The sequence below is a fragment of the Atractosteus spatula genome, chromosome 3 (assembly GCF_055471065.1).
Source record: "Atractosteus spatula isolate fAtrSpa1 chromosome 3, fAtrSpa1.hap1, whole genome shotgun sequence".
NCBI classification, from domain to species: Eukaryota; Metazoa; Chordata; class Actinopteri; order Semionotiformes; family Lepisosteidae; genus Atractosteus; species Atractosteus spatula.
In genome coordinates, this window is record NC_142708.1 from 70,634,043 (window position 1) to 70,657,574 (window position 23,532).

Below are 23,532 nucleotides of genomic sequence, written 5' to 3' on the forward strand. Positions count from 1 at the left end.
CTTAATTAGTTGCCGATTGCAAAATGGCTGTATGAGCTGTGAGTCTTGAACCCTTCTAACACTGGAGCTGCCTCGCACGTATTTAGTGTCTTTATTGACTTGCATAATCTATTTAGACCAGTGCTGTCCCATCCATCTGCTCTGGAAAGCCAGTGTATAGGAAGGTTTTCACTGCAGCTGGGCTCCTAGCAAGCTCAATCAGCTGGTTACTGGCTTCACTGGTCCAATTTAACACCTTCTCCCAACTCTTGCAGGGCTGTAGATCTACAGAGCACCAGTAAACCTGCAGCCACACTGGCCCTCCAGGATCAGGACTGGCCAGCTCTTAAACCACATTTTACAGGCACGTGTATAGAGGTTTGGACCAAGTCTTGCTGTTGGGAAGGGCACAAGGCATATAGATAAGAGAAGAGTGATTTCTGTGACCCATGTGTGAAGGACACAGCCATGACAAGTGCCACTCAAATCTCTGAGGGTGTATTTGAGGGTGTAGAAAAACTCAAATATAAACCGCAAGGTTCACTGTATCATTTTGGGATTTTTTAATTGATAGCCCCTATGCTACCCCTGCAAAAAAAAAAAACCCAACTTAAATTTTTAAAAAATAAACCAGACTCTAATCTTGTATTATGCGACTGCATTTAAACTATTAATGAGTTAGAATGGAAAAAAGAAAGACTCAAAAGACATTTTAAAATATTTTTTGTAAAGTCAGTATCAAACATATTGTGCAAATAACATCTGGGAATAAAGGCTTTTGAACATGAACACTTTCGGCAACAGTTGAAGGAACATCTTTAAATAATACTGCCGCTGCTGCTAAACAGCTCAAACTCTTCCACAGCTCAAACTCACAGAGCATAAACCCTCTTAACACAGGGGCTCAGAGCTCTTGGGGGGTGACAGCAGTGCATTGAAAGATTTCGGGCCCCTGTTACAGGCCCCTGTGCTGCAGCCATCACACCTACAAAGCAGGGTGGGGAGGGCGGTTAGATCAGACAGAAGCACTTTGTTGCAAATGGGTACGAATGTATCACTTTATAAGAGGTCACTTTATTAGCCCTATAAAAATTCTTGCATTAGGAATTTGTCTTTTCACAGACCCCAGCTTGCTCTCCATGAGACACACAGACAGGGAGAGAAGCTTGGGGTCAGAGCACAGGGTCAGCCATTGTACGGCGCCCCTGGAGCAGTTGGGGGTTAAGGGCCTTGCTCAGGGGGCCCAACAGAGTAGGATTCCTCTGCTGGCCGTGTGATTTGAACCAGCAACCTTTCAGCCACAGGCGCAGATCCTGAGCCACAGTGCCACTGCTCCGCCCTGGCACCTAGAAGGCACCCTAGCCCTGGTCTGCTGTCAGAGTGCAGCACAAAGAAAGGGAGGAAGTTGTAATGGGGGGTGTCCCTCTGCTGTCAGAGAGAGACCCCCACTACAACACCTCAGAGCGCAGCCCTCCAGAAGAACGACACCCTCACTGCACCACCACAGCCCCAGTGTGGACTGGTTTCAGCACCGCCAGGGATGGACAGCTCCCACTCCCACCCTGAGCTAATCCCACTCCTGCACCTCAGGGCTCTGCAACGTCCGACAATATAAATACACAACATTCAAATAAATAAATACAATTAACTTATCTTAGCCTGTATTACATCAACACAATTTTGACCCACCTATAGTTTGAAATAAAAAACACCCTTTTTATAGTGTCAAGTGTGACAGGTGGTCAGTTCAAATGTCTTCCTTCACTCCTGGCCTGAGACAGGTCTGTACCAAAAACTGAAAAGCAGTCGGATCAGAATTCAGTCTTTACTAAAAACTACTCCAGACTAAAAATGCAAATAAAGCCACGATGGTGTTGAAAGAAAATGTTCAGTGTGCACAGCCCTGGAGCCCCCAGACTGAGTTCTAGATCACCATGATCGCTGGAGTAACCAGGGAGCTTCACGTCTTGCTGCCCGGTCTGATCTCAACAGAACCGAGCTGGGCTTCGTGAAACAAAACGGGTCACACTGTCGCATGGTTGGCATGGCATTTTGAACATCCGGAACATCAACACGAGCCTCAGAGGTGCTGGCCAGCCGTCAGAAGGCCCAGGAGGCTCACAGGCTCGTGCTCAGCGGGAAGGCGCGGCTCAGCACCAGCTCCAGCCTATCACCACCCAGCTGGCACATGTCAATCACGAACACCATCCTCCGATTGGTCAGCCGGCCGGCTGTGGCCAACAGGTCACCTGCAGGGAGCATGGGAGAGACAGGGCTGGACTGAGGTGGAATACTACCGGCCACCCGAGATATTTTAACGGTTCAATTATATTACCATTCTGTACCATGCACTGTACTGTATGCACTCGCTGCACTCTACGACTTACAATTACCTGTGAAATCATGTTACTGTGTTAGAGAAATTACTGCCCTGGACAAAGGCTTCTACTAATAAAAAAAATAACCTTAGGTTTTAAATTAGCCTGGGCAAAGACTAACACACCCCAAAAATCATGAAACTAATGGTACAGTTGTGAGCCTCAGCATGCCCTCTGCTGTAAAGGAAGGCTGAGCGACAGACCCGTGGAGCAGTAGGACATTCCGCCATACTGAGCAGTAAAACACCAAGGGGTGAGGCCGGGCCAGTCGCTGGCGGCCGCAGTCAGGGACTGGTGGTGTGACCTCCTGCAGGGAGACTCACGGGGAGCGGGGGGTGCCGAGGAGGGCGAGAAACCTCCGTGTGCCAGGACGGCCGGCCAGCTGTTGTCGTGGGATTCGGGCAGCAGGGGCCAGTGCCAGTTTCCGGGGGATGCTGGGATGAAAACGGTCTGGAGGGCTACAGTCTTACCGAGGTCTAGAGAAGAAAGAGCAAGACGTGCACGTCACAGATTCATACCTCTTGCACTGCTGACACTGTGGAGTTTCCACTACAGGCTCATACTGCAGGCCATAGCTTTTGGGACTGCAGCGTCTGTACGGCAGTCTGAGGTTCGAACCTCAGACTGCAGAGTCTGTACGGCAGGCTGGAACCTCAGACTGCAGCGTCTGTACGGCAGGCTCGAACCTCAGACTGCAGCGTCTGTACGGCAGGCTGGAACCTCAGACTGCAGCGTCTGTACGGCAGGCTGGAACCTCAGACTGCACATCTGTACGGCAGGCTCGAACCTCAGACTGCAGCGTCTGTACGGCAGGCTGGAACCTCAGACTGCACATCTGTATGGCAGGCTCGAACCTCAGACTGCACATCTGTATGGCAGGCTGGAACCTCAGACTGCAGCGTCTGTACGGCAGGCTGGAACCTCAGACTGCACATCTGTATGGCAGGCTCGAACCTCAGACTGCACATCTGTACGGCAGGCTGGAACCTCAGACTGCAGCGTCTGTACGGCAGGCTGGAACCTCAGACTGCACATCTGTATGGCAGGCTCGAACCTCAGACTGCACATCTGTATGGCAGGCTGGAACCTCAGACTGCACATCTGTACGGCAGGCTGGAACCTCAGACTGCAGCGTCTGTACGGCAGGCTCGAACCTCAGACTGCAGCGTCTGTACGGCAGGCTGGAACCTCAGACTGCACATCTGTACGGCAGGCTGGAACCTCAGACTGCAGCGTCTGTATGGCAGGCTGGAACCTCAGACTGCACATCTGTACGGCAGGCTCGAACCTCAGACTGCACATCTGTATGGCAGGCTGGAACCTCAGACTGCACATCTGTACGGCAGGCTCGAACCTCAGACTGCACATCTGTACGGCAGGCTCAAACCTCAGACTGCAGCGTCTGTACGGCAGGCTGGAACCTCAGACTGCACATCTGTATGGCAGGCTCGAACCTCAGACTGCACATCTGTACGGCAGGCTGGAACCTCAGACTGCAGCGTCTGTACGGCAGGCTGGAACCTCAGACTGCACATCTGTACGGCAGGCTGGAACCTCAGACTGCAGTGTCTGTATGGCAGGCTCGAACCTCAGACTGCAGTGTCTGTACGGCAGGCTGGAACCTCAGACTGCAGCGTCTGTATGGCAGGCTCGAACCTCAGACTGCAGTGTCTGTACGGCAGGCTGGAACCTCAGACTGCAGTGTCTGTACGGCAGGCTGGAACCTCAGACTGCACATCTGTATGGCAGGCTGGAACCTCAGACTGCAGTGTCTGTACGGAAGGCTGGAACCTCAGACTGCACATCTGTATGGCAGGCTGGAACCTCAGACTGCAGCGTTTGTACGGCAGGCTGGAACCTCAGACTGCACATCTGTATGGCAGGCTGGAACCTCAGACTGCACATCTGTATGGCAGGCTGGAACCTCAGACTGCAGTGTCTGTACGGCAGGCTGGAACCTCAGACTGCAGCGTCTGTACGGCAGGCTGGAACCTCAGACTGCACATCTGTATGGCAGGCTCGAACCTCAGACTGCAGTGTCTGTACGGCAGGCTGGAACCTCAGACTGCAGTGTCTGTACGGCAGGCTCGAACCTCAGACTGCACATCTGTATGGCAGGCTCGAACCTCAGACTGCACATCTGTATGGCAGGCTGGAACCTCAGACTGCAGCGTCTGTACGGCAGGCTGGAACCTCAGACTGCAGCGTCTGTACGGCAGGCTGGAACCTCAGACTGCAGCGTCTGTATGGCAGGCTGGAACCTCAGACTGCAGCGTCTGTACGGCAGGCTGGAACCTCAGACTGCAGCGTCTGTACGGCAGGCTGGAACCTCAGACTGCAGCGTCTGTATGGCAGGCTGGAACCTCAGACTGCAGTGTCTGTACGGCAGGCTGGAACCTCAGACTGCACATCTGTACGGCAGGCTCGAACCTCAGACTGCAGCGTCTGTATGGCAGGCTCGAACCTCAGACTGCACATCTGTATGGCAGGCTCGAACCTCAGACTGCACATCTGTACGGCAGGCTGGAACCTCAGACTGCAGCGTCTGTACGGCAGGCTGGAACTTTGGGCTACAGCACCTCTGCGACACACACGTACCTGTGATAGTGAAGGTGAAGTGCCCTTCATAGCAGGCCGCGGTTGCGAAGGTGTGCAGTTTCTCGTCTGGCAGCGTCTGCTGGAGCCGCCCCGGCTGTAGCCCCACTGCCGCAGTCTGCACCTCCCGGCGCTCATAGCTGCACTTCAGCGGCAGCGTCTCCATGGCGATGCCAGACTGTCCGAGCCGAGCCCCGGCCCAGGAGGACTCGGACCAGTTCGGCTCGCTACTGGAGACAACTGTGGACGCGGTGCTGTAGGAGGTTGAGAAGCTGGCGTCTTCTTCCCTGTCGTGCAGGAACTCCATGGTGGCCTCCCAGAGAGTGCAACCTACCAAAGAGGAGATGAGATTGGTTTACACGTTCGTTCAGTCTTTTCGCCCCAGGGCAAGTCCAGAAGAGACAGGTCAGATCTTGACCAGTTATTCCACCCTCTTGCTGCACGACAAGTCCAGGCCCTTGTGCCCAATATAGTGACAACATTGCTGCAGTACTACAGTTCCTACAGTCTGCAGCACAGGGTGAACTGGGCTAACAGGTGAGAGGCATGAACGAGAAAGGACCCATACCGCTGTCGGCCTCTGGGGCAGCCTGTTGGCCCCTCTGCGGAGGTGTCCCGGAGGGTCGGGCTGGCCTGCGGGACAGAACACAGGACACAAGGAATGTACACACAATGAGGATCAAACGTCATCAAACCTCAGCAGATCAAACTGAAGGACACCTCTTAAAGCGAAGGGGTTTCTTTGGAAGGGTCAGATCAGTGTTGAGGCTGAGCAGTGTTCAGCGTTGAACCATGAACCACTGTGATGTTTCCTAGGGCCTCGGGCTGCCCCACTGGCCTGCTGGCCTCTCTCCCCAAAGGAGAAGACGTTCGGAAATTCTGCTCAAGACACACGGCCACCTTCCTAATCGGGTAACCAACAGGCTGGTGAACTGCCTGCAACCCTTCCAGTTCCGTAGCAAATCCTCTGGAGGAAATTCCCAAGAAACCCAGCACTAAAGCTCCACGAAGCCTTCCATCAGAAACGTCACAGAAGCTCAGAAATAAAGTGCTTCTGGTTTTCAGTAGACACTGGGAGGGTCATTACTTTCTTAGCTCGAACTCACATTTTTCACGGCAGCGAATGAGCACCAGGCAGGACTCGGACTGCCCGGTCCTGCCAACAGGAAGACGAACCTTTTTCTCTGCAGCTCCCAGTCGCTCCTCTTGTCAACCAGCTGTCGCTTGAGTGATCCCCCGGCTGGGCAGCTGGCCACCAGGCTGCAAGAGCAAATCAGTCTCAGGACCGGTCCTTCACTGAGCAGTTCCCCCCGCTGCCCTGTCAACGAGCGCTACAGGGCAGGGCAACCTACTGTACAAGGTGGGTTGCAATGCAGAATTACAGCTGCACTGAGAAGATAAAAATTCCTTTCATCGCGATTCCCTGCGGTGTGAACTGACGTACACCTTAAACTACAAGACACAAGACACAAGACACAAGACACAAGACACAAGACACAAGACACAAGACACAAGACACAAGACACAAGACACCAGTTGTAAAGCAGTAATACTCCAGTGGTGCTTTCAAACTGACTTAAAATACATTTTGAGTTAGAATATAATAATAATAATAAACTTTATTTTATAAAGCGCCTTTAAAGGTGGCTTCTCAAAGCGCTTTACAGAATGACAACAACAATAAATAAAAAGACTACACAAGATAAAACACAATTACAATATACAGAGGAGACCGTGGATGGTGGTACAAGGAAGAGTAGAGGGGTGAAGAATGGAACCAGTTCAGTAAAGGCTCTTCTAAAGAAGAGGGTTTTGAGTCTGGATTTGAAGGAGTTTAGAGCAGGTGACTCTCTGATATCCTTGGGCAGAGAGTTCCAGAGCTTGGGGGCATAACAGGAGAAGGCCCTGTCACCCATAGAATGTAGACGGGCTTGGGGGACAGATAGGAGACCAGAATTAGAAGAGCGAAGGTTGCAATATCTTTATTGCGACTCCATCCACCAAGGCCAGAGCTCCTAGTTCGGGGTTGAACGAAGCCGAGGGATCAGGTGTCCCGCAACGGGACAAGGGGACAGGTGTCCGACAGCTGGGACGCAGGTCGAGGCGCCACTAGGACGCAGACTCACCTGCTTCGAGGAAAGCGAGGCAGGATGGGGATCTCCGGGGAACGCTGAGCTGACCACAGGGCAGTCGGTGGGCTCCTGGGAGATGTCTGCAGACGGCAGGGGCTGGCGCACGTAGCCTCAGCTGAGAGGGCGCTCTCCTCCTGAGGAGCACAACACAGCGCAGAGACACAGCCTGCTTAATGACCACAACACCCACCCTCCTGTCAGCTAGAGCCTTCTGTCAATGGATTCCCAAGGCACATGGGACAAAAAACAAACATACACGGTTACGTTAATTAGGTTGTCCGGGCAGAGCTATACTGTTACAAAAAGAGGATTACGACACTAGAGAAATATCAGGAAATGATCGAGCTGACGGATCAATAATTAAAAATAAGCACGGCCCCCAACCTGAAAAGATTTTGCCAAGAATATCCCCAGACTGCTACCAAGTATTTGACTCTTACAGGCCAAGAGAAGAGATACTAAACAGATTACAACCTGCTGTTAAATCTCTCTCTTTACAATCGTGGATGCCACAACATGAACGAGAACCATTCTCCCTATTCTAAAAACGCAAGGCCATTATTAACCAAGGGATTCTTTACACAGGAAATCAAAGTTCCAAACAGCAGAATAACAACAGCAAGCTCTCTTAACGAGGTTCAAAAACCTCCCTGTTGTTCCAGATGATCTGAATAAGGAACCCTCGCCTTTGATATCTCCCTTTTTGTCTTCCTTTACCCTCTGTAATCCCTCTTTTTCTGGCGCCCTGTTTTATCCCTATTCCTGGGCTGTTGATTGACACTTAATCATCGACCCAGAACTTCATTAACTAAGGTAAACCAAGGTAGACATTTTATGATGGCTCTGATCACTGAATCTGGGACCAGTGCCATCCCAGCAAACAACCCGTTGCTAGGAAGCTGGAAATGTTGACACTAGCCAGGTGTCTCCATTGAGGACTCGCTTCATAACAACGCTACCAGAATCTGAGCCTCTGACAGTCTCCAGGAGATTACGCAATGCTGGAGAAACCAGTGGCTTCCTTAAAGCAACAGTAACTAATCGATCCAAAGATCTCCTCCAGCTACCTCACGGGCCGGAGGGGATGAACAGCCTTGTCTCGTTTCCGACGGTTCTCATGTTCGCAGAAGTGGAGTGAAAAGAAACCCGTTGGACAAGTGAGCGCTCAGTGCCAGGGTGTGGGGGTGCATCCCGGTTTGTGTGTGTGAGGAAAATGTCCAAGCCAAGATGGTCAAACCCCTCTGTGCCGAATGCCGCCTTCTTCTCAATCTCAGTGACAAGACCAACTCGCTCGGGCCGTGCGGAGGCCCGTTTCGGTGAAGTGTACGTTACAAGCAGGCCGAGGTGTCAGCGGGAGGTCCCAACGGCAGCCGTGCGACCCTCCCCGTGCCGGCCGTGTCTGCTCACCAGTGCCGCGGACGAGCCGTGGACCTCGCTGTGCCCCACCGCCATCACCGTGCCCTGAAAGGCGAACCGCCGGCGCTCCCGGTACTGCAGTCTCTCGGCCTCTCGCCGCAGCTCGCTGGCGCTCAGCATGGGGGCGTTACCTGCGCACAGCAGACAGGTACAGCTCCTCTGGGCAGGCCTGGATTCACGCCATTAACCAGAAACCTCAGAAGGAAGAGGCCCCGGTTATGTAGGACGTGTGACCAGTGGCTTCCTCACGGCATGTCCGAAGGATTTCAATAACTTATCCATCCTTCTTCTAGCCCCTTTATCTTCCCGGTTATCCGGAATTAGTCGGAGCCTGTCCCGGCAAACAACCCACCCAGGACGGGACGCCAGATCATCACGAGACACATACCCACACTGGGACCAATGGTCCCAGAAGCCAATTACACTACCACCACGTCCCTGGACTGTGGGAGGAAACCGGAGCACCCAGGGGAAACCCACACGAACTGACAACCTCCACGCTGTCTGTGACTTAGTTCAAACTAAAATCTAGTGAGGGTCTTCTTCCAGAGCTTCTGATGATACCTTCCTCAGAAGAAGGTTAGATGTTCAAGAGTGTGCAGCTGTTTTCCCAGCTATGCAATAATAATAATTCCTTACACTTAGTGTTTCTCTGGACACTCCACTCAGAGTGCTTTACGGGTAATGGGGACTCCCCTCCACCACCACCAATGTGCAGCCCCACCTGGTTGGTGCAATGGCAGCCAAAGTGCCCCAGTATGCTCCCCACACACCAGCAATTAGTGGGGAGAACACAGTGATGAAGCCAGTTCAAAGATGGGGATTATTAGGAGGCCATGATTTGATAAGTGCCATGACCATGGAGAGTCAGGAGTTCTGTCTCATCTGAAGGACAGCGCCTTTTTTACTGTATGCTGGGGCATCAGGACCCACACAGACTGCAGGGTGAGCGCCCCCTACAGGTCCCACTAACACCTCTTCCAGCAGCAACCTTAGCTTTCCATGGAGTGCCCTGGGTATCCCAGCAGCTTTCCTCAAGAAGGCATGATGGACAAGGACGTACCTTCTCCCTCCTTCAGGAACTGCTCCAGGGCGGCGGGGAGCTGAGGAAAGGTGAAGTATCCGCCCACGGCCGACTGGCTCAGAATGTCCTCGTCCCTCAGCGTGTCCACCCACCGCAGAAACCGCTGGACCGCCGGGAGCTTCCTGTAGGGCCTGCCAGTGTGGTGCCCTGCAACACGAACGGGAATGATCCCGATGAGAGAGCAGCTGTCCCAAACCTTAACGTTGCGGGGCTGAAGAATGACTTCAACTGTCGAAACAGCTGCATCATTAAAGCCGAGTGGTCGGAATACGAGGCCTCACATGTGTAATTATTCTTATCAGCAAACGGCTGAACCCCACAGCTGAAGTCATCCCGCCCGGCTGCTCTCTCACACATTTCGATTTCAGTTGCCATTTTACAGTATTTAAATCCCCCCAGTGTGTTGTGTATATTGTATTATGTATTGCCTTGTAATTTGACCTGTCTGCACTCGGCGCTATGGGTATCCTGCCTACAATGTCTATGCCAGTGTCCTGTCTGTCCTGCTGTATTTGCACCGTGGACGAGGAGGAACGATATGTCGTTCCACTGTGTACTTGTATAGGGCTGGGATGGCAAATAAACGTGAACTTGAACTTGAATTAATGGCAGCAGCAGGCTTGCAGAGACCTGCACGACCCCTGTTCTCTTCCCATGAGGCTGCTGGAGCAGGTCCTCAGCTCAGCTCACCTGTGCCGTAGACTTGGGTAAACTTGGTGTTGGTGAGGTACAGCATGCTGGGGCCGGGGGCCGTCTGCACCACCCTGAGGTTAGTGCACACCAACAGCGACACTGGGGTGAGAGAGAGAGAGAGACACCGTTATGCTGCAGTAATGCGATCAGGAATGAGAGGCCACTCCACTAGGACAACACAGGAAGTTCAGATTTGCTACCATTCACCTCAAGGTTATCTTTTACATCTTATAGCGATATGTGCAAACTTACATGCGTCTGGTCTCTATCAATTTTAACACTTGTAATCCAAAGTAATTTGTATATCAGCAGGTGGAGTGTCCACCAGATTAATCTGAGGCTTTATCAAGCAGAGCAGAACCTAGAATTAGGAGTGTTTTCAGGCATGTAGGTGCAGGAGCGATCTGTATTTCTCCCTCAGCATCTGTGCTGACAGTCTGCGATCAGCTGTGTTCTTTTTGCAGCTCTTGTGTTTAACATTGTGACACAGAAAAAGCGATCCGCTCTAGAACAGAAAGGAATTCTTTATTGCCACACAGCAGGAGTTAGTGGAATTTGTGTTTGATACTAGCACGAGAACACTGATGAGGCAGACATACAACACATATGTTACGTCCCAGTGTGTGTTCTGTGTGTGTTTTTCTGTTATGTCCACACTGCTGACCCTTGATTGTTCTTCCTTCCCCATTGGCCCACCATCACACCACACTTTCAGTATGACGTCATCATCAATTAGCTCTCAGCCAATAAGAACACATCTTATTCAGCATATAACATGGAGGTTTTCAGCAAGGAGGGGCCTTTCGTTTGACTTCGGTCCTGTTTGGTTCTGGTTATTGCTTCGGCTTCGTTTGTTGGTTTGTTTTGCTTTGTGTGTGTGTATTTTTGTATAGCTTCGGCTTTGTTGTTTTGTTGGTTTTTTTGTTAGTTTCTTTGTACTTTCGTTTGTTTGTGTGTTCATCCTTGTTTTGCCATTACCTTGCCCCAGTGTTACATGTTCAACTTGTGTTCTTTTGTACCCTGCTCCTGTTGATTACTCTTGTTTTCCCTTATTTGTATTCCTGGTTCACTTGTGTTTTTGTGTGAACTTTTGTATATAAGGTTAGTTTAGGTTGTTGGGTACACTTACACACTTAGTTGATTTTGTATTAGTACACTAGTTTAGTACAGGTGAGTGCCGTTTGTCTTGTATGGTTTTGGGTAGTCAGTGCAGGTTAGCTCGGGTGTTGAAGACGCCGAAGACCATGTGTTTTGGGTTTTCTTTTGTAGTCAGATTAGCTTTCCCTCACTGTCCTAGCCAGCTCCATTTTGTTTGTTATTTTCTTTCCTTTGGCACCACTCTAGTTCCTTACCCTTGTTATCACGCTTCCTAGTCCCTCACCAAACCCCCCCTGCTTCCAAAAGAATTATCCTAAATGTTACACCCCTTTACCCCTAGACACTTGGGGTCGTAACACATACCATATTAAAAAGCAGAATACAAACTGAAATGAAAAGACAAGCAAAACACATGCTCGTAATCACACGCATAAGTAAATACTAACTCTACATTAGGCAACAGGATTGTAAGGAAGATTTTCACAAGAGGCTAAATAGCTGCAGAGGGAAATTCAAGGTTCAGGTGGCAGTGGGAGAGAAGCTATGGTTGAAGAGGGCGGTAACATTTATTTTAAGCAAATAACACCTCCCCATTTTCAATGGAATATGACTGTTTGATGGATCTAGGAGCTTCAGAAGAACAGGCTGCCTGATGTGAAGAGGGATGGGGCTCGATATAGCCAGTCTGATGCCATACGCGAGCTGGACTGTGTGTGTTGTTACAGTTAGGTGGCTTTCTCCAGGGTGGCGACGGCTCCTTACTGGGGTAGATCAGGGCCTGGAGGTCGGGCTGTGAGGTGGAGAACAGCTGCACAGTGATGGGATGGTCCCCCGTCCCGTCCTCCAGCGTCAGCCAGCGGTACTGCAGGAATTCCCCCGTCCCGTGCCCTGCCACACAAGACACATCACTTTGCACCACTGCTCACTACTGTGCGTCACTGCTCACCACTGCTCACTAATGTGTGTCACTGCTCACCACTGCGCGCCACTGCACACCACTGGTGTCAACTGACCACAGCTGCCCCTCTCGCTCGTGGGGTGGGGCGGTACAGTTGCTATGCTGACTCTCTGGCATGCTCTCGCCTCTCTGCGGTTTGTGTGCCAAGATGACACATTATGGGAACATAACACGTGTTCCAGACACCACCAACAAAAAGTCTTTCGCACTGGCCGGTCAGGCTCACCTTTGGCTCTTATGCGCTCTGGCCGCCCAACAAACGTCACCAGGCCGATGACATCACACCTTTGGTCACTGTGACAGCCAGCCAGTTCGCTGCTGAAAGACAATCCAACCGGTCAAGAGTTACTGGGAGCTGACCCGTCGCTCCTGAGGCAGCTGGGGCTTGATTCCGGCCTGAAGGAGGCCGGAGCGTTTCCAGGAGCTGAGGAGTCCAGGAAGGTGGAAACACTGGTGTTCCTCTCCAGCACAGGCCGAGAGTGAGAATGAGAGTGAGAGTGTGAGAGTCCACGAGTGTGTGTGAGTGGAAGAGAGAGTGAAAGAATGAGTGTAGGTTTGAGTGTGAAAATGTAAAAGTGGAAGAGAGTGGTAGAGACAGCGAGTGTGAGAGTGTGTGAGAATGTGAGAGTGAGTGAGTGGAAGAGAGTGAGTGGCAACACTGATTGTACCCATCCGTCATGCTAATAAAGCACCTTGAATTGAAATTGAATTGAATTGTGTGTGAGAGACAGTGAGTGGAAGAGACAGTGAGTGAGTGGGAGAGACAGTGAGTGTGAGAGTGAGTGAGTGGAAGAGACAGTGAGTGGAAGAGACAGTGAGTGTGAGAGACAGTGAGTGTGAGAGACGGTGAGTGGAAGAGACGGTGAGTGGAAGAGACGGTGAGTGGAAGAGACGGTGAGTGAGTGGGAGAGACGGTGAGTGTGAGAGTGAGAGTGAGTTAGTGGAAGAGACAATGAGAGTGTGCGAGTGAGTGAGTGGAAGAGACAGTGAGAGTGTGCGAGTGAGTGGAAGAGTGTGAGAGCACCTGTTCAGGAAGTTAAAAGTCAGTGCGGGAAGCTTCCACCGGCGCTGCTGCTCTTCCTCCGGGATCACAGTGATGGCTGCCGCAGGGTTCCGGGAGTTCAGGCTGATTTCTGTTTCAAATACCAAGAACACCCCAGATCTTAACCAAAGGCAAAGGAGGGTTGTTTAGTCCTTGGCAAAATATATGTAAAACAATTTCACCTCTCAGCCTAAGGCTTGAAAGACCCCCTGCTGCTGTGTCAGGATGGCTTTCTCACTGTGCACTAAAGGAAAGCAAACTCGGTGCCCCTGACCGGGCTCTGAGCCACGAGACCGCGCCGGCCTACCGATGCCCTGCTCCGCAGAGTTGCCCGTCCGGCTGGAGTAGCTCTCCTTGACCCGGTAGTTGCGGAGCCGCAGCACCAGGCCCGGCTCCAGGCTGCGGTACCAGTCCAGGCAGAGGGAGTTCCACAGCACGACGGCGGCCTGGGCCGTGGCGTCCGCGACCTCCAGCGTGGCCTGGGAAAGACAGGAGGGGGTAAGGCGCTGCAGGCCCACCAGAGGAACACCGGCAGGGACACATCTCATTTCCACAGGACGGACGACTGCCCCATGCACACAGCCTTCTGAGTGGAGACACACACAGACCGCCTGAAACAAGAATAATTCCTTACACTTATATAGCGCTTTGCTGGACACTCCACTGAGAGCACTTTACAGGTAATGGGGAATCCCACTAACACCACCAATGTGCAGCCCCACCTGGATGATGTGACGGCAGCCATAGCGCGCCAGTACTCTCCCCACACTCCAGCTCTCAGTGGGGAGGAGAACAGAGTGATGAAGCCCGTTCAGAGATGGGGATTATTAGGAGGCCATGACTGGTAAAGGCCAGAGGGAATTTTGGCCAGGACGCTGGGGTAACTGGGCTACTCTTTTCGAGAAAAGCCCCGGAATTTTTAATGATCACAGGACCTCTGTTTTACGTCTCATCTGAAGGACAGCGCCTTTTTTGCAGTATAGTGTCCCCGTCACTATACTGAGGCATTAGGACCAACACAGATCAGAGGGTGAGCGCCCCCTACTGGCCCTACTAACACCTAATCCAGGAGCAACCTCAGCTTTCCCTGGAGGTCTCCCTTCCAGGTACTGGCCAGGCTCACACCTGCTGAGCTTCAGTGGGTTGTCAGTTGTGAGTTGCAGAGTGACATGGTTGCTGCACAGCAAACTGACACAGTCCTGGTGTTAGAGGCTCAAGGGCTCCTCTACACAAGCCAGATGTTAGATTTCAGATGACCCGGGAAACTGGGACATCCAGCTGTGTGCAATAGCGGTCACCCATGCAATCGCGCCTACGACTGCTGGGCTATAAGGGAGAGAACTGACAGCAGCTGACTGGGCCCGAAGGGGAGTGAGCAAGCAAGCGATCCACGCGGCCCCGCTCACCTGGTACGGACACTCGCAGTTCTTGTCCGGCCGGCCGTAGTGGAAGAGGTGGGACTTCCTCAGCACGCGCACGACGAGGGCGCCCGGCCTGGGACGGGCCCCGCTGAAGAAGGCCCTGCGGAGCTTGGACAGAGCGACCGGCTGGAGGTCTGCAGCACACAGGGAGCCCAGAGAGGGGGACTGTTAATGTGCACAGGCAACAGGCAAGAGGGGCGGCTCCGAACGGGCTTCGTGACCGAGCCGGGCTTTGCCTTAGGGAAAGAGAGAAAGTTACTCCCTGCTGATTAGGCACGCGTGCTGTGAGGGGATCGCTGCATAGCAGTGTCCAGCAGAGCTCTGATGTGGGAAGACAAGGCTAAACGCCCGAGGCCTTCACACAGACTCTGTACAGACCTAGCGTCTAGCCCATTAAGTTTCAAGTGAAAGAGCTTCAGCCAAAGCAAACTGGAATAGCAACAGTGCCGTTCAGAGCCACGAGCAGACAGCAGACAGCAGGCAGGTTGTGCACAGTGCCGTTCAGAGCCATGAGCAGACAGCAGGCAGGCTGTGCACAATGCCGTTCAGAGCCACGAGCAGGCAGGTTGTGCACAGTGGCGTTCAGAGCCACGAGCAGACAGCAGGCAGGTTGTGCACAGTGCCATTCAGAGCCACGAGCAGCAGGTTGTGCACAGTGCCATTCAGAGCCACGAGCAGACAGCAGGCAGGCTGTGCACAGTGCCGTTCAGAGCCATGAGCAGACAGCAGACAGGTTGTGCACAGTGCCATTCAGAGCCACGAGCAGACAGCAGACAGGTTGTGCGCAGTGCCGTTCAGAGCCACGAGCAGACAGCAGGCAGGTTGTGCGCAGTGCCGTTCAGAGCCACGAGCAGGCAGGCTGTGCGCAGTGCCGTTCAGAGCCACGAGCAGGCAGGCTGTGCGCAGTGCCGTTCAGAGCCACGAGCAGGCAGGCTGTGCGCAGTGCCGTTCAGAGCCACGAGCAGACAGCAGGCAGGTTGTGCACAGTGCCGTTCAGAGCCACGAGCAGGCAGGTTGTGCACAGTGCCGTTCAGAGCCACGAGCAGACAGCAGACAGGTTGTGCACAGTGCCGTTCAGAGCCACGAGCAGACAGCAGACAGGTTGTGCGCAGTGCCGTTCAGAGCCACGAGCAGACAGCAGACAGGTTGTGCGCAGTGCCGTTCAGAGCCACGAGCAGACAGCAGACAGGTTGTGCGCAGTGCCGTTCAGAGCCACGAGCAGACAGCAGACAGGTTGTGCGCAGTGCCGTTCAGAGCCACGAGCAGACAGCAGACAGGTTGTGCGCAGTGCCGTTCAGAGCCACGAGCAGACAGCAGACAGGTTGTGCGCAGTGCCGTTCAGAGACACGAGCAGGCAGAGACCCGAGTGGGCAGGTACTCAGGTGCTTGAATTCAACCCAGTTCCCTGGAGCTCTGAGACTGTGGTATTAAGAAGCATGCCACCAGCAGACTTGAATAAAGATTACCTACAGAAGCATCAGGAAGAAAACAAACGGTCTCACACCCACACACAACATACCAAAGCGTTTTTTAAATGAGCAGTAACGAATTCACACCGCTTTTGATAGAAGCTGCCAGCTGTCAAGAGTTTCAGAAGCGCCTACCTTGTGTCCAGCTCGGCGGGGGCGTGTCATCCGAGTCGGATGGAGGGGCCTTGCTCCACACCTCGCCCCGCAGACCCACGTTGTTCCACAGAGGCAGGTAGCAGCATCTTCTCGCCCTCAGGGGGGCGACGCGCGGCTGGGCATCTCCCTCCACGCCGTACCAGGGGATCGCGTCCACCTGCACGGCGCTGAACGCCGCCAGCCCAGCGGCGACCCCCGCCTCCCGGTGCACCTCCAGGCTCACGACGTGATAGCCCTGACAGCCGCGCTCCCCGCCCATCTCCGCGGCCGCCGGGGCGAACCTCACCCGGCGCAGCTGGCAGCCGCATCTCAGCTCGTTCTTCTCCGCCAGGCTGTTCAGGCTGGGGTGCAGGCTGGCGCGGATCTTGCAGTGCCCGTCGCTCAGCGTGACGTCGTAGAGGCAGTCGGAGGCGCTGGTCGCCTGCGGGAAGTGAGCGGAGAACTCCAGGTCGCGCATGTACCGGTCTATGGCCAGCAGATACAGCGGCCCGCCGCAGGTCTTCGCGCTGTCAGTGGAGGAAAAGGCAGAAATCGGCCGGGAAAGAGCCCTGTGCAAGACAGAGCCCTGCCTCAGACCGTCCATCCTCCCCTTCCCGACTGTAAACAAATACTGTATTTTAAGACGCCCACTTTTAGTTTTTGCCTCTCTGATGGATTAGCGCCCTCTGCAGGCTTGGAGGACCACAGGCTCTAAAATTGGCCGTTCATGGATGACTTATATTCTCAGGGAGTATTGCAAAGTTAGCTCTCCTTAAACAACCAGAGTATGGATCTACCACTTACTCTTGATTTGACAAATTGTGGTCATTTTTATTATGACGTCATCTTCTTCGTCGTCACACATCTTTAAATAGTAATTTTTTGAACATCATATTAAATTCAATTTATTTTCATAGAGTGCCTTTCACAACACATTTGCCCCAAGGCGCTTAACAATGCAAGTGACCATACATGTTGTGAATACAGAACAGAAAAGACCAGAAGACAACGGAGGAGAGGAACCACAAACCTCTAGGGGTCCAACTGGGTCAACTGGCTGCCCCATTGCTTTGGGCATGCTAACATTATACAATAAAAAAAGGAAAAAATGAATAAAGGTATTAATCCACCCATCATGTCTTCTGTATGTCAGTACTCCATGCAGATCTCTGTAGACCAGCAAAATCCTCCTAAACGAGAGCTGTATCCACAATGTCCCTCTTGGATCCATGGCAGTGATGCAGCATCTGACTGCACCATCCGGACATGTGGGGAGGAGAATAGGATAGTCTGGTCAGAACAGATGTGTCTACCTGGTGGGCCAACACAGAGACACAATGTCATGTACAGCAGCACCAGCAGCCATGGGTACAGCAGGCTATGATGTATACGAAACCACTGCACTGCCAGTCTCAATTGCGCTGTGGGCTATACACGGTTTGTTTTAAAGACGAGTTTAATCCGTGTCCTTTGTCTCCCTCTACTGGGAATTCTGGTAAACCACGTTGCCAAACGAGACAGGAGACAAAGTTGAAGAAAACCGCTTTGAATGGATTGCACAGTCGATAAATAAATGTAGCGGTAATCTAGATCAATGATGTAATATTATCTGTGATGATCACGATTTGGGACTATTATCATCAATCAAGAAACCCCACCACAACCTCTCATTTTCTTTCCATTTTCTTTCAGTTTACCTTGTTGTAACTGTGACTGATCTTGGGACGTCAGCGTAATTACCTGCGTCTTTCGCAGCGCAAACTCTCATTGAAGCCTTGCTGTCACAGTGCGTGCAGTGCAGCTAACGAGGCCCACTGTGAACATAATCAGAAAACAAAATGTCCTTCGGAAACGGGGAGAAAAGCGTTTTGAGCTGAAAGTGAGCCTGGTCTGTGCGGAATAAAGTTCAGTTGTGGGTGCTGCTGAGGCTGCCTGTGCAATAGGTATCAGGTGAGACACGAGAGCATCGCAGCGCGCTAATTATAGGACTCGGAGCCGCAATTATCTAATCAGCAGATAAAATCAGAGGCAGGAACCCACCCGAAGTCCTGTTTAAGCAAGAGAAGTGGAATTTGGACATTTCCATAAGTTGTAGTCTTCTAGAGTCGCTAACCTACGGATACATTTGCAAGATGGGTTTTGTACAATGCTTGGTTTTCTTCTCCATGGCCAGCGGCGTAGGAGCTATCGCGGGGACGGGCGCAGAAGAGCGGAGAGACGGCGCTAGACCGCCACTGGAACCCTCTCCATGGCTGGAGGCAGCCGCCAGCTCGCAGCCTGTAACCTCCAGGCCCGGCCATCGCAGACGGGACACCGTGCAGAGGTTTCGGATGGTCCCCCGCGCGTTCCCAGAGGGGAGACTGGATTTCATCCGCCGGCACAACGGCACTGGCGTCAGACTCCCGTTTGACAGAGACGGGACTCCAGACGCACTCTCCCCCGGGAGCAGGAAGATGGACCTCGCTTCTCCCGACGAAGACGCTCCGTTTCTCGGCGTACGCGGACCTACCCCGGCCGTGTCTACGGCTCTGAGGGCTCCCAAAGGCCAAGGCCGTCGGGTCGCGGCTCCCGCCCCGGCGAAGGCGCCGTCCCAGAAGAGCCGCGGGTTCGGCTACCCGGTCACGCAGGGGTCGAAGCCCGACGGTACCGGTTCCGTGCGAGTCAAGTGCGGGGACAAGTACTTGCGAGTGGAGGTGGAGCGGGATTTCTGGGGCACGGGGACGCTGCTGGGAGACTCGGACCTCTCGCTGGGCACCGGCTGCAGCAGCAACGGGAGGAAGAGAAAGCGCTCCAGGTTCATCACCTTCACCTACGAGCTGCACGCCTGTGGCACTCGGCGACAGGTAAGGCCAGCCCGCCGAGCACCACCTTGTAGCGTTTCTCCTTTGGGTTTTTTTTTGTTTGTTTGCGGCGGATCTTCGCTTCAGACGGGGGGAGAGCAAATTTAAACCAGAGTTGGCAAAAGTATGTACTTTACTGGCCTATGAGACTGACTGAAAGCCGCGCTTCCCGTCTAACTTCTCGGCGCTCTGTGCGGCAGATCACCGACGCGGAGCTGGTCTACTTCAACCGCCTGTACTACACCCCGCGGGTCGGGAGGCGGCGGAGCAGGACGCAGGTGGCCACGCTGCACTGCCATTACGCGCGGTAGGGAGACGCAACAACCCGCCGAAAAGCACACAAAATACTCGAGACGCCCATTGCTCGGAGCTCCCGGAGCGCGGACGCCTCATTGCGAAGGGCTGCGCTCTGTGTTGGTACCCAGAGGCGGCAGCGTGGGGACAGCGGCAGGGGCTCTGGACCCGTGACCTCTAGGGTCCCGGGTTGAAATCCCCGACTGGGACGCCGCTGTTGTACCTTTTGAGCAAGGCGCTTTCCTCGGGTTGCTCCAGTAAACACCGCGCACAGTCCTGACGTTTGACTGCGCCTTCAGGCCTCATTGTCAAGTCATTTCAATGAGCGCACGAATGGGGGGAGGATTAATCGAATTTAAGCATCTAGTAGCCCTCCGTCCCAAATTCTGCTGTAAAGGCCGAATTCCGAATGTAATCAGTATCTTCTCCGGGAAGCTTGTGTGTTTCGGACCGGGCTTTGATCCCTGTGAGACGGGTAAGCGCTGTGAAGCCGGTAGGTTTGCGAGTCGGGCTGCGGCGTCTGATGTGACTCGGCTCTCTCCTCCAGGACCAAGACGGTGTCCAGCCACGGCGTCAAGCCCACCTGGGCGCCTGTGTCCTCCAGGCGCTCCTCCAGCAGCCACTTCGCCGTCTCGTTTGGCGTGATGACCGGTAGGGTCGGACTCTTCCATCGCCGATCGCCGGACCTGGACACGCGTGTGGACCTTCCCCCGTACACAAACGCAGTTAAAGAGCGCGGCTGTTACTTGCTGGTCCCTTTCCCTGAGTGTAGTGGAGTCTTCCGTGTCTGACTGCAGTGTTCGCTGTGGCACTGTGCTGGACACCTCTGTATTAAGGATACAGGGGCTGTTTATATCCTAGTTTCTCCCCATCTGTAACTCATTCTGAATGACGTATTGTGAAGTCAGGCCTTAGTTACTACAACTGGGACTACTATTTGACCCTGGTTCTAATTACCATTTAACTATACACCATGGTACAGGGGGCTCTATCTTTTACATGTCTTTGATTGGATTACCTTGAAGAAAGGGAATAGGTACCTTTTACCGTGAGATTGATCTGCCCCAATTCCCCCCCATTTTGGCCAGATGATTGGAAGCCTTCGTCGAAGACGGTCTACTTCCTCGGACAGACCATCAATCTCCAGGTGTCCGCACACCTGCAGACCCGTCTGGGTTTCAAGGTGTACATCGATAGCTGTGTCGCAACCACCACCCAGAGTGTTGACTCCAAGCCCAGCTATTCTATTATTCAGGATTATGGGTGAGTGTGGGGCTGCGTGTTGGCTCTGTGGATTGCCTTGGATCCCCCTGACCAGTGCGGCACCAGGCCAGCAAGGTCCATTTCTTCCTGGACCCATCCATCCTCGGAGCTTCAGCAGGACCTCCTACCCAGAATGCCACCTTTTTTTTTTTTCCCCTCCCCAGGTGTCTTGTGGACAGCAGGCTCACTCACTCCACCTCGAAGTTCATGTCCCCTCGGAGCAACAACACCCTGCGGTTCCAGATCAAAGCCTTCCAGTTTGAGAACAGCCTCTCGGACAAGGCAAGTCTGAACAGAAGCTTTCACACTTCAAGGTGTAGGTGTGCAGCGCGGCGCCGAAGGAAGTGTTGCTCAACAGGAGCTTCAAACGGGATCTGGGTGACTACCTCCGCGTGAGGAGTTCTGAGATAGTGTCTGCTGTTTGTACTAGACCCGTTCTCTGAACCTGTCGTCTACAGGCAGTCGCCCGCATCCCGTGTAGTGAATAGTGGCTGCACTCTCTTGCTGTGAGAGGGGGCTAGAGGCACAAGGGCAGTGCTGACCGCCCAGTTATGTGCGTTCTTTCCCAGATATTTATTCACTGCCGCGTTTGGGTTGTTGATGCCAAGGTGCCTCCCAGTGAGAAGAAAAAGAGCTGTCAGTACAACCAGGGAGACAAAAGGTGAGCTGATCCTTGGCCCAAACTTCACTTTGAGTTATGTCGGTGCAACCTGGATCTGTTCCTGGGATTAATAATAATTGCTTACACTTATATATATATATAGCGCTTTTCTGGACACTCCACTCAAAATGCTTTGCAGGTAATGGGGACTCCCCTCCACCACCACCAGTGTGCAGCCCCACCTTTTAGGATTTAATTCAGTGTCCTTCCCTTTATTTAAGGATGTGTGGTCTTTAACTGGCAGCAGAGCAGTTTTCCAGCTCTATCCCATTCAAATGTTGGGGTGCTATAAAGCAACGTACAGTACATGTCCGCTTAAAGTAGTGTTCCATATCCAAAAGTGCTCTGATTGGATTGCCTCCGAGCACTGCTGGACATGCACACGAGTGCCCAGCCCGGTCTTCCTTTCCTGTGCCCTTTGACCTTGCAGGTGGGAGGAGCTAGAGGGACAAGATGGCGTCTGTGGCTGCTGTGAATGGAGGTCGTGTGGGAGAGACCGCCGGAGTCGAAGCCCAGAGGATCACCCTGATGGTGAGCGTCTTTCACATTCGTTCTGCCTCCTAACTGGTGTGATTTCTGTCTGTTTGGGTATATGTTTTCTGTTTAAACGTCGTATAGCATGATAAATAGAACTTTTTTTTTTATCCTGTTGCTGAATGTAAGTGATGGTGATCATTTTCCCCAATGTAAAAGGATTTTTGTGGAGAACTGAAGATGGGATTTGCCTCCCTACATGAGGGACTTGCTGTCTCCACAGGGTCAGGATCATGGGACCCCAGTGGGGCTCTTGGTGATGTCACAGTGGGCCCCCTGTGCATCTTGGCCCCCAAATCAAATTCGTCTGTCAACAGTAGGGAGAGTCGCCCCTTGTGGCATGACGCCAATCTGACAGTGGCAGGTGAATGCGCATCTTTGTATGGTTTAACTAGGATAATGAAGACTCGATTATAAAATCCCTAAAGGACTGAAAGTGGGGGGGAAAAAGATCTGATTCTCTCAGATGTTCTGCTTTTGGATTAAGATCAAGGTGGAGTAATCCTGTGGATCCTGTCCATGCAACATGAAGACCTAGCCCTGAATAGTCTTGTTCAGAGGTTCGTTTGGAACAAAGGGGCTCTTTACCAGCAGGGTTGCTTGCATTTGAACCAGAGGGACACCAGTGTACTGGGGATGTGTAGGAAGATTTCAACTGCAGATGGGGGTTCACAGGAGGTTGATTCTGATGGGGATCAGGAAGGCGTTGTCATGGGCTAAGAAACCTAAAGCAAATGGCAATTAATGACAGATTGAGGAACTTGAGATCACTGCACTAATGGGAAATGCCCATGGATGGGGGTTATGGTGGACATAATGGACAAAACCTTCAGATGACGATGTTTCTTATGTAGATGCAGTATAGAGGGGGTGGTGGGTTTGGGAACTAATATAATCCTGAAAGCTAGAGAACTGAAGGAAGAGGGTACAGATAGACAGTACAGCACATATACTGTAGATTACATTTGGAAATGGGAATTCTAAGGGCTCAATAAGTGTTGCTGCAGGTCAGCTGGGACAAGCAAGTTCCTGTATGATGAGACTGGGGAGGTGATGTGATGCTAATGAGGGATGTTGCATTCCCACGCTTTCAGGTGACTCGGGGATGCAGCTGGCCCAGATGTTGATCGCCTCTGCCTCTGCGGTGTGTGGCTTCTCTCTCCTGATGGGCCTCTTCTGCCTCTGCCGCCTTGGCTGTCGCATCCCCAGGCGTCCCTCCCTGGATTCCTGCAGGAATACCCACAGCCTATGACCCGGTCCGCCCGGATCTGCTCTGAAGGTCACCCGTTTACTTTGAACGGCAAATAAGTGATTTTCACTCTGTACAGTTAGATGGTTAATAAAGCCATTTTTATGGACGGTTTGTGTTGGATCCAAATTTCTTATGAAAACTGATTGAAAGCTGTAGGAAAACCTGCATCTGCCTTAGATGGTCACATTAGCCTGTTGGTATTAAATAGTCTTTTGAGTGTATAAATGGTCTCCTTGTTTTTTGCCTCGGATCGGGCACAGATCCTGGTCTGGGTTTGCGGACTTCCAG

At 52.6% G+C, this 23,532-nt stretch overlaps 2 protein-coding genes across 3 annotated transcripts; one reads left to right on the forward strand and one right to left on the reverse strand.

Annotated features, from left to right (window-relative positions):
* Positions 1-684: 684 nt before the first annotated feature.
* radx (RPA1 related single stranded DNA binding protein, X-linked) lies at positions 685-17,020 on the reverse strand. Of its 2 annotated transcripts, none has more exons than XM_088912348.1 (15): positions 16,401-17,020; positions 14,782-14,930; positions 13,683-13,854; positions 13,358-13,466; positions 12,560-12,648; positions 12,138-12,263; positions 10,275-10,376; positions 9,564-9,731; positions 8,492-8,631; positions 7,079-7,218; positions 6,129-6,212; positions 5,521-5,585; positions 4,956-5,282; positions 2,681-2,833; positions 685-2,228 (listed from the first exon to the last, which is right to left on the reverse strand). In XM_088912348.1, the coding sequence occupies exons 1-15, from the start codon at positions 17,002-17,004 to the stop codon at positions 2,098-2,100; spliced, it is 2,559 nt and encodes an 852-aa protein (XP_088768474.1). In that variant the 5' UTR covers positions 17,005-17,020; the 3' UTR covers positions 685-2,097. The 2 variants fall into 2 exon arrangements, with proteins under 2 accessions (XP_088768474.1, XP_088768473.1); XM_088912347.1 differs by having other exon boundaries at positions 12,560-12,651.
* A 1,512-nt stretch (positions 17,021-18,532) lies between these two features.
* Positions 18,533-23,244, forward strand: LOC148838593 (zona pellucida sperm-binding protein 3-like). Its single transcript, XM_088911212.1, has 9 exons — positions 18,533-19,243; positions 19,441-19,547; positions 20,082-20,185; positions 20,623-20,797; positions 20,962-21,079; positions 21,367-21,458; positions 21,889-21,989; positions 22,216-22,356; positions 23,087-23,244. The coding sequence occupies exons 1-9, from the start codon at positions 18,533-18,535 to the stop codon at positions 23,242-23,244; spliced, it is 1,707 nt and encodes a 568-aa protein (XP_088767338.1).
* Positions 23,245-23,532: the final 288 nt, after the last annotated feature.

Coding starts and splice junctions, on each gene's coding strand:
- LOC148838593 (XM_088911212.1), top strand. CDS start 18,533: ATGGGTTTTGTACAATGCTTGGTTTTCTTCTCCATGGCCAGCGGCGTA. Junction 21,990..22,215: donor CCCAGAGGATCACCCTGATG/GTGAGCGTCTTT, acceptor CTGTCTCCACAG/GGTCAGGATCATGGGACCCC. Junction 22,357..23,086: donor CGCCAATCTGACAGTGGCAG/GTGAATGCGCAT, acceptor CCACGCTTTCAG/GTGACTCGGGGATGCAGCTG.
- radx (XM_088912347.1), bottom strand. CDS start 17,004: ATGGACGGTCTGAGGCAGGGCTCTGTCTTGCACAGGGCTCTTTCCCGG. Junction 10,377..12,137: donor CCAGGCCCTGATCTACCCCA/GTAAGGAGCCGT, acceptor CTCTCACCCCAG/TGTCGCTGTTGGTGTGCACT. Junction 8,632..9,563: donor GTTCCTGAAGGAGGGAGAAG/GTACGTCCTTGT, acceptor TGCTGTGCGCAG/GTAACGCCCCCATGCTGAGC.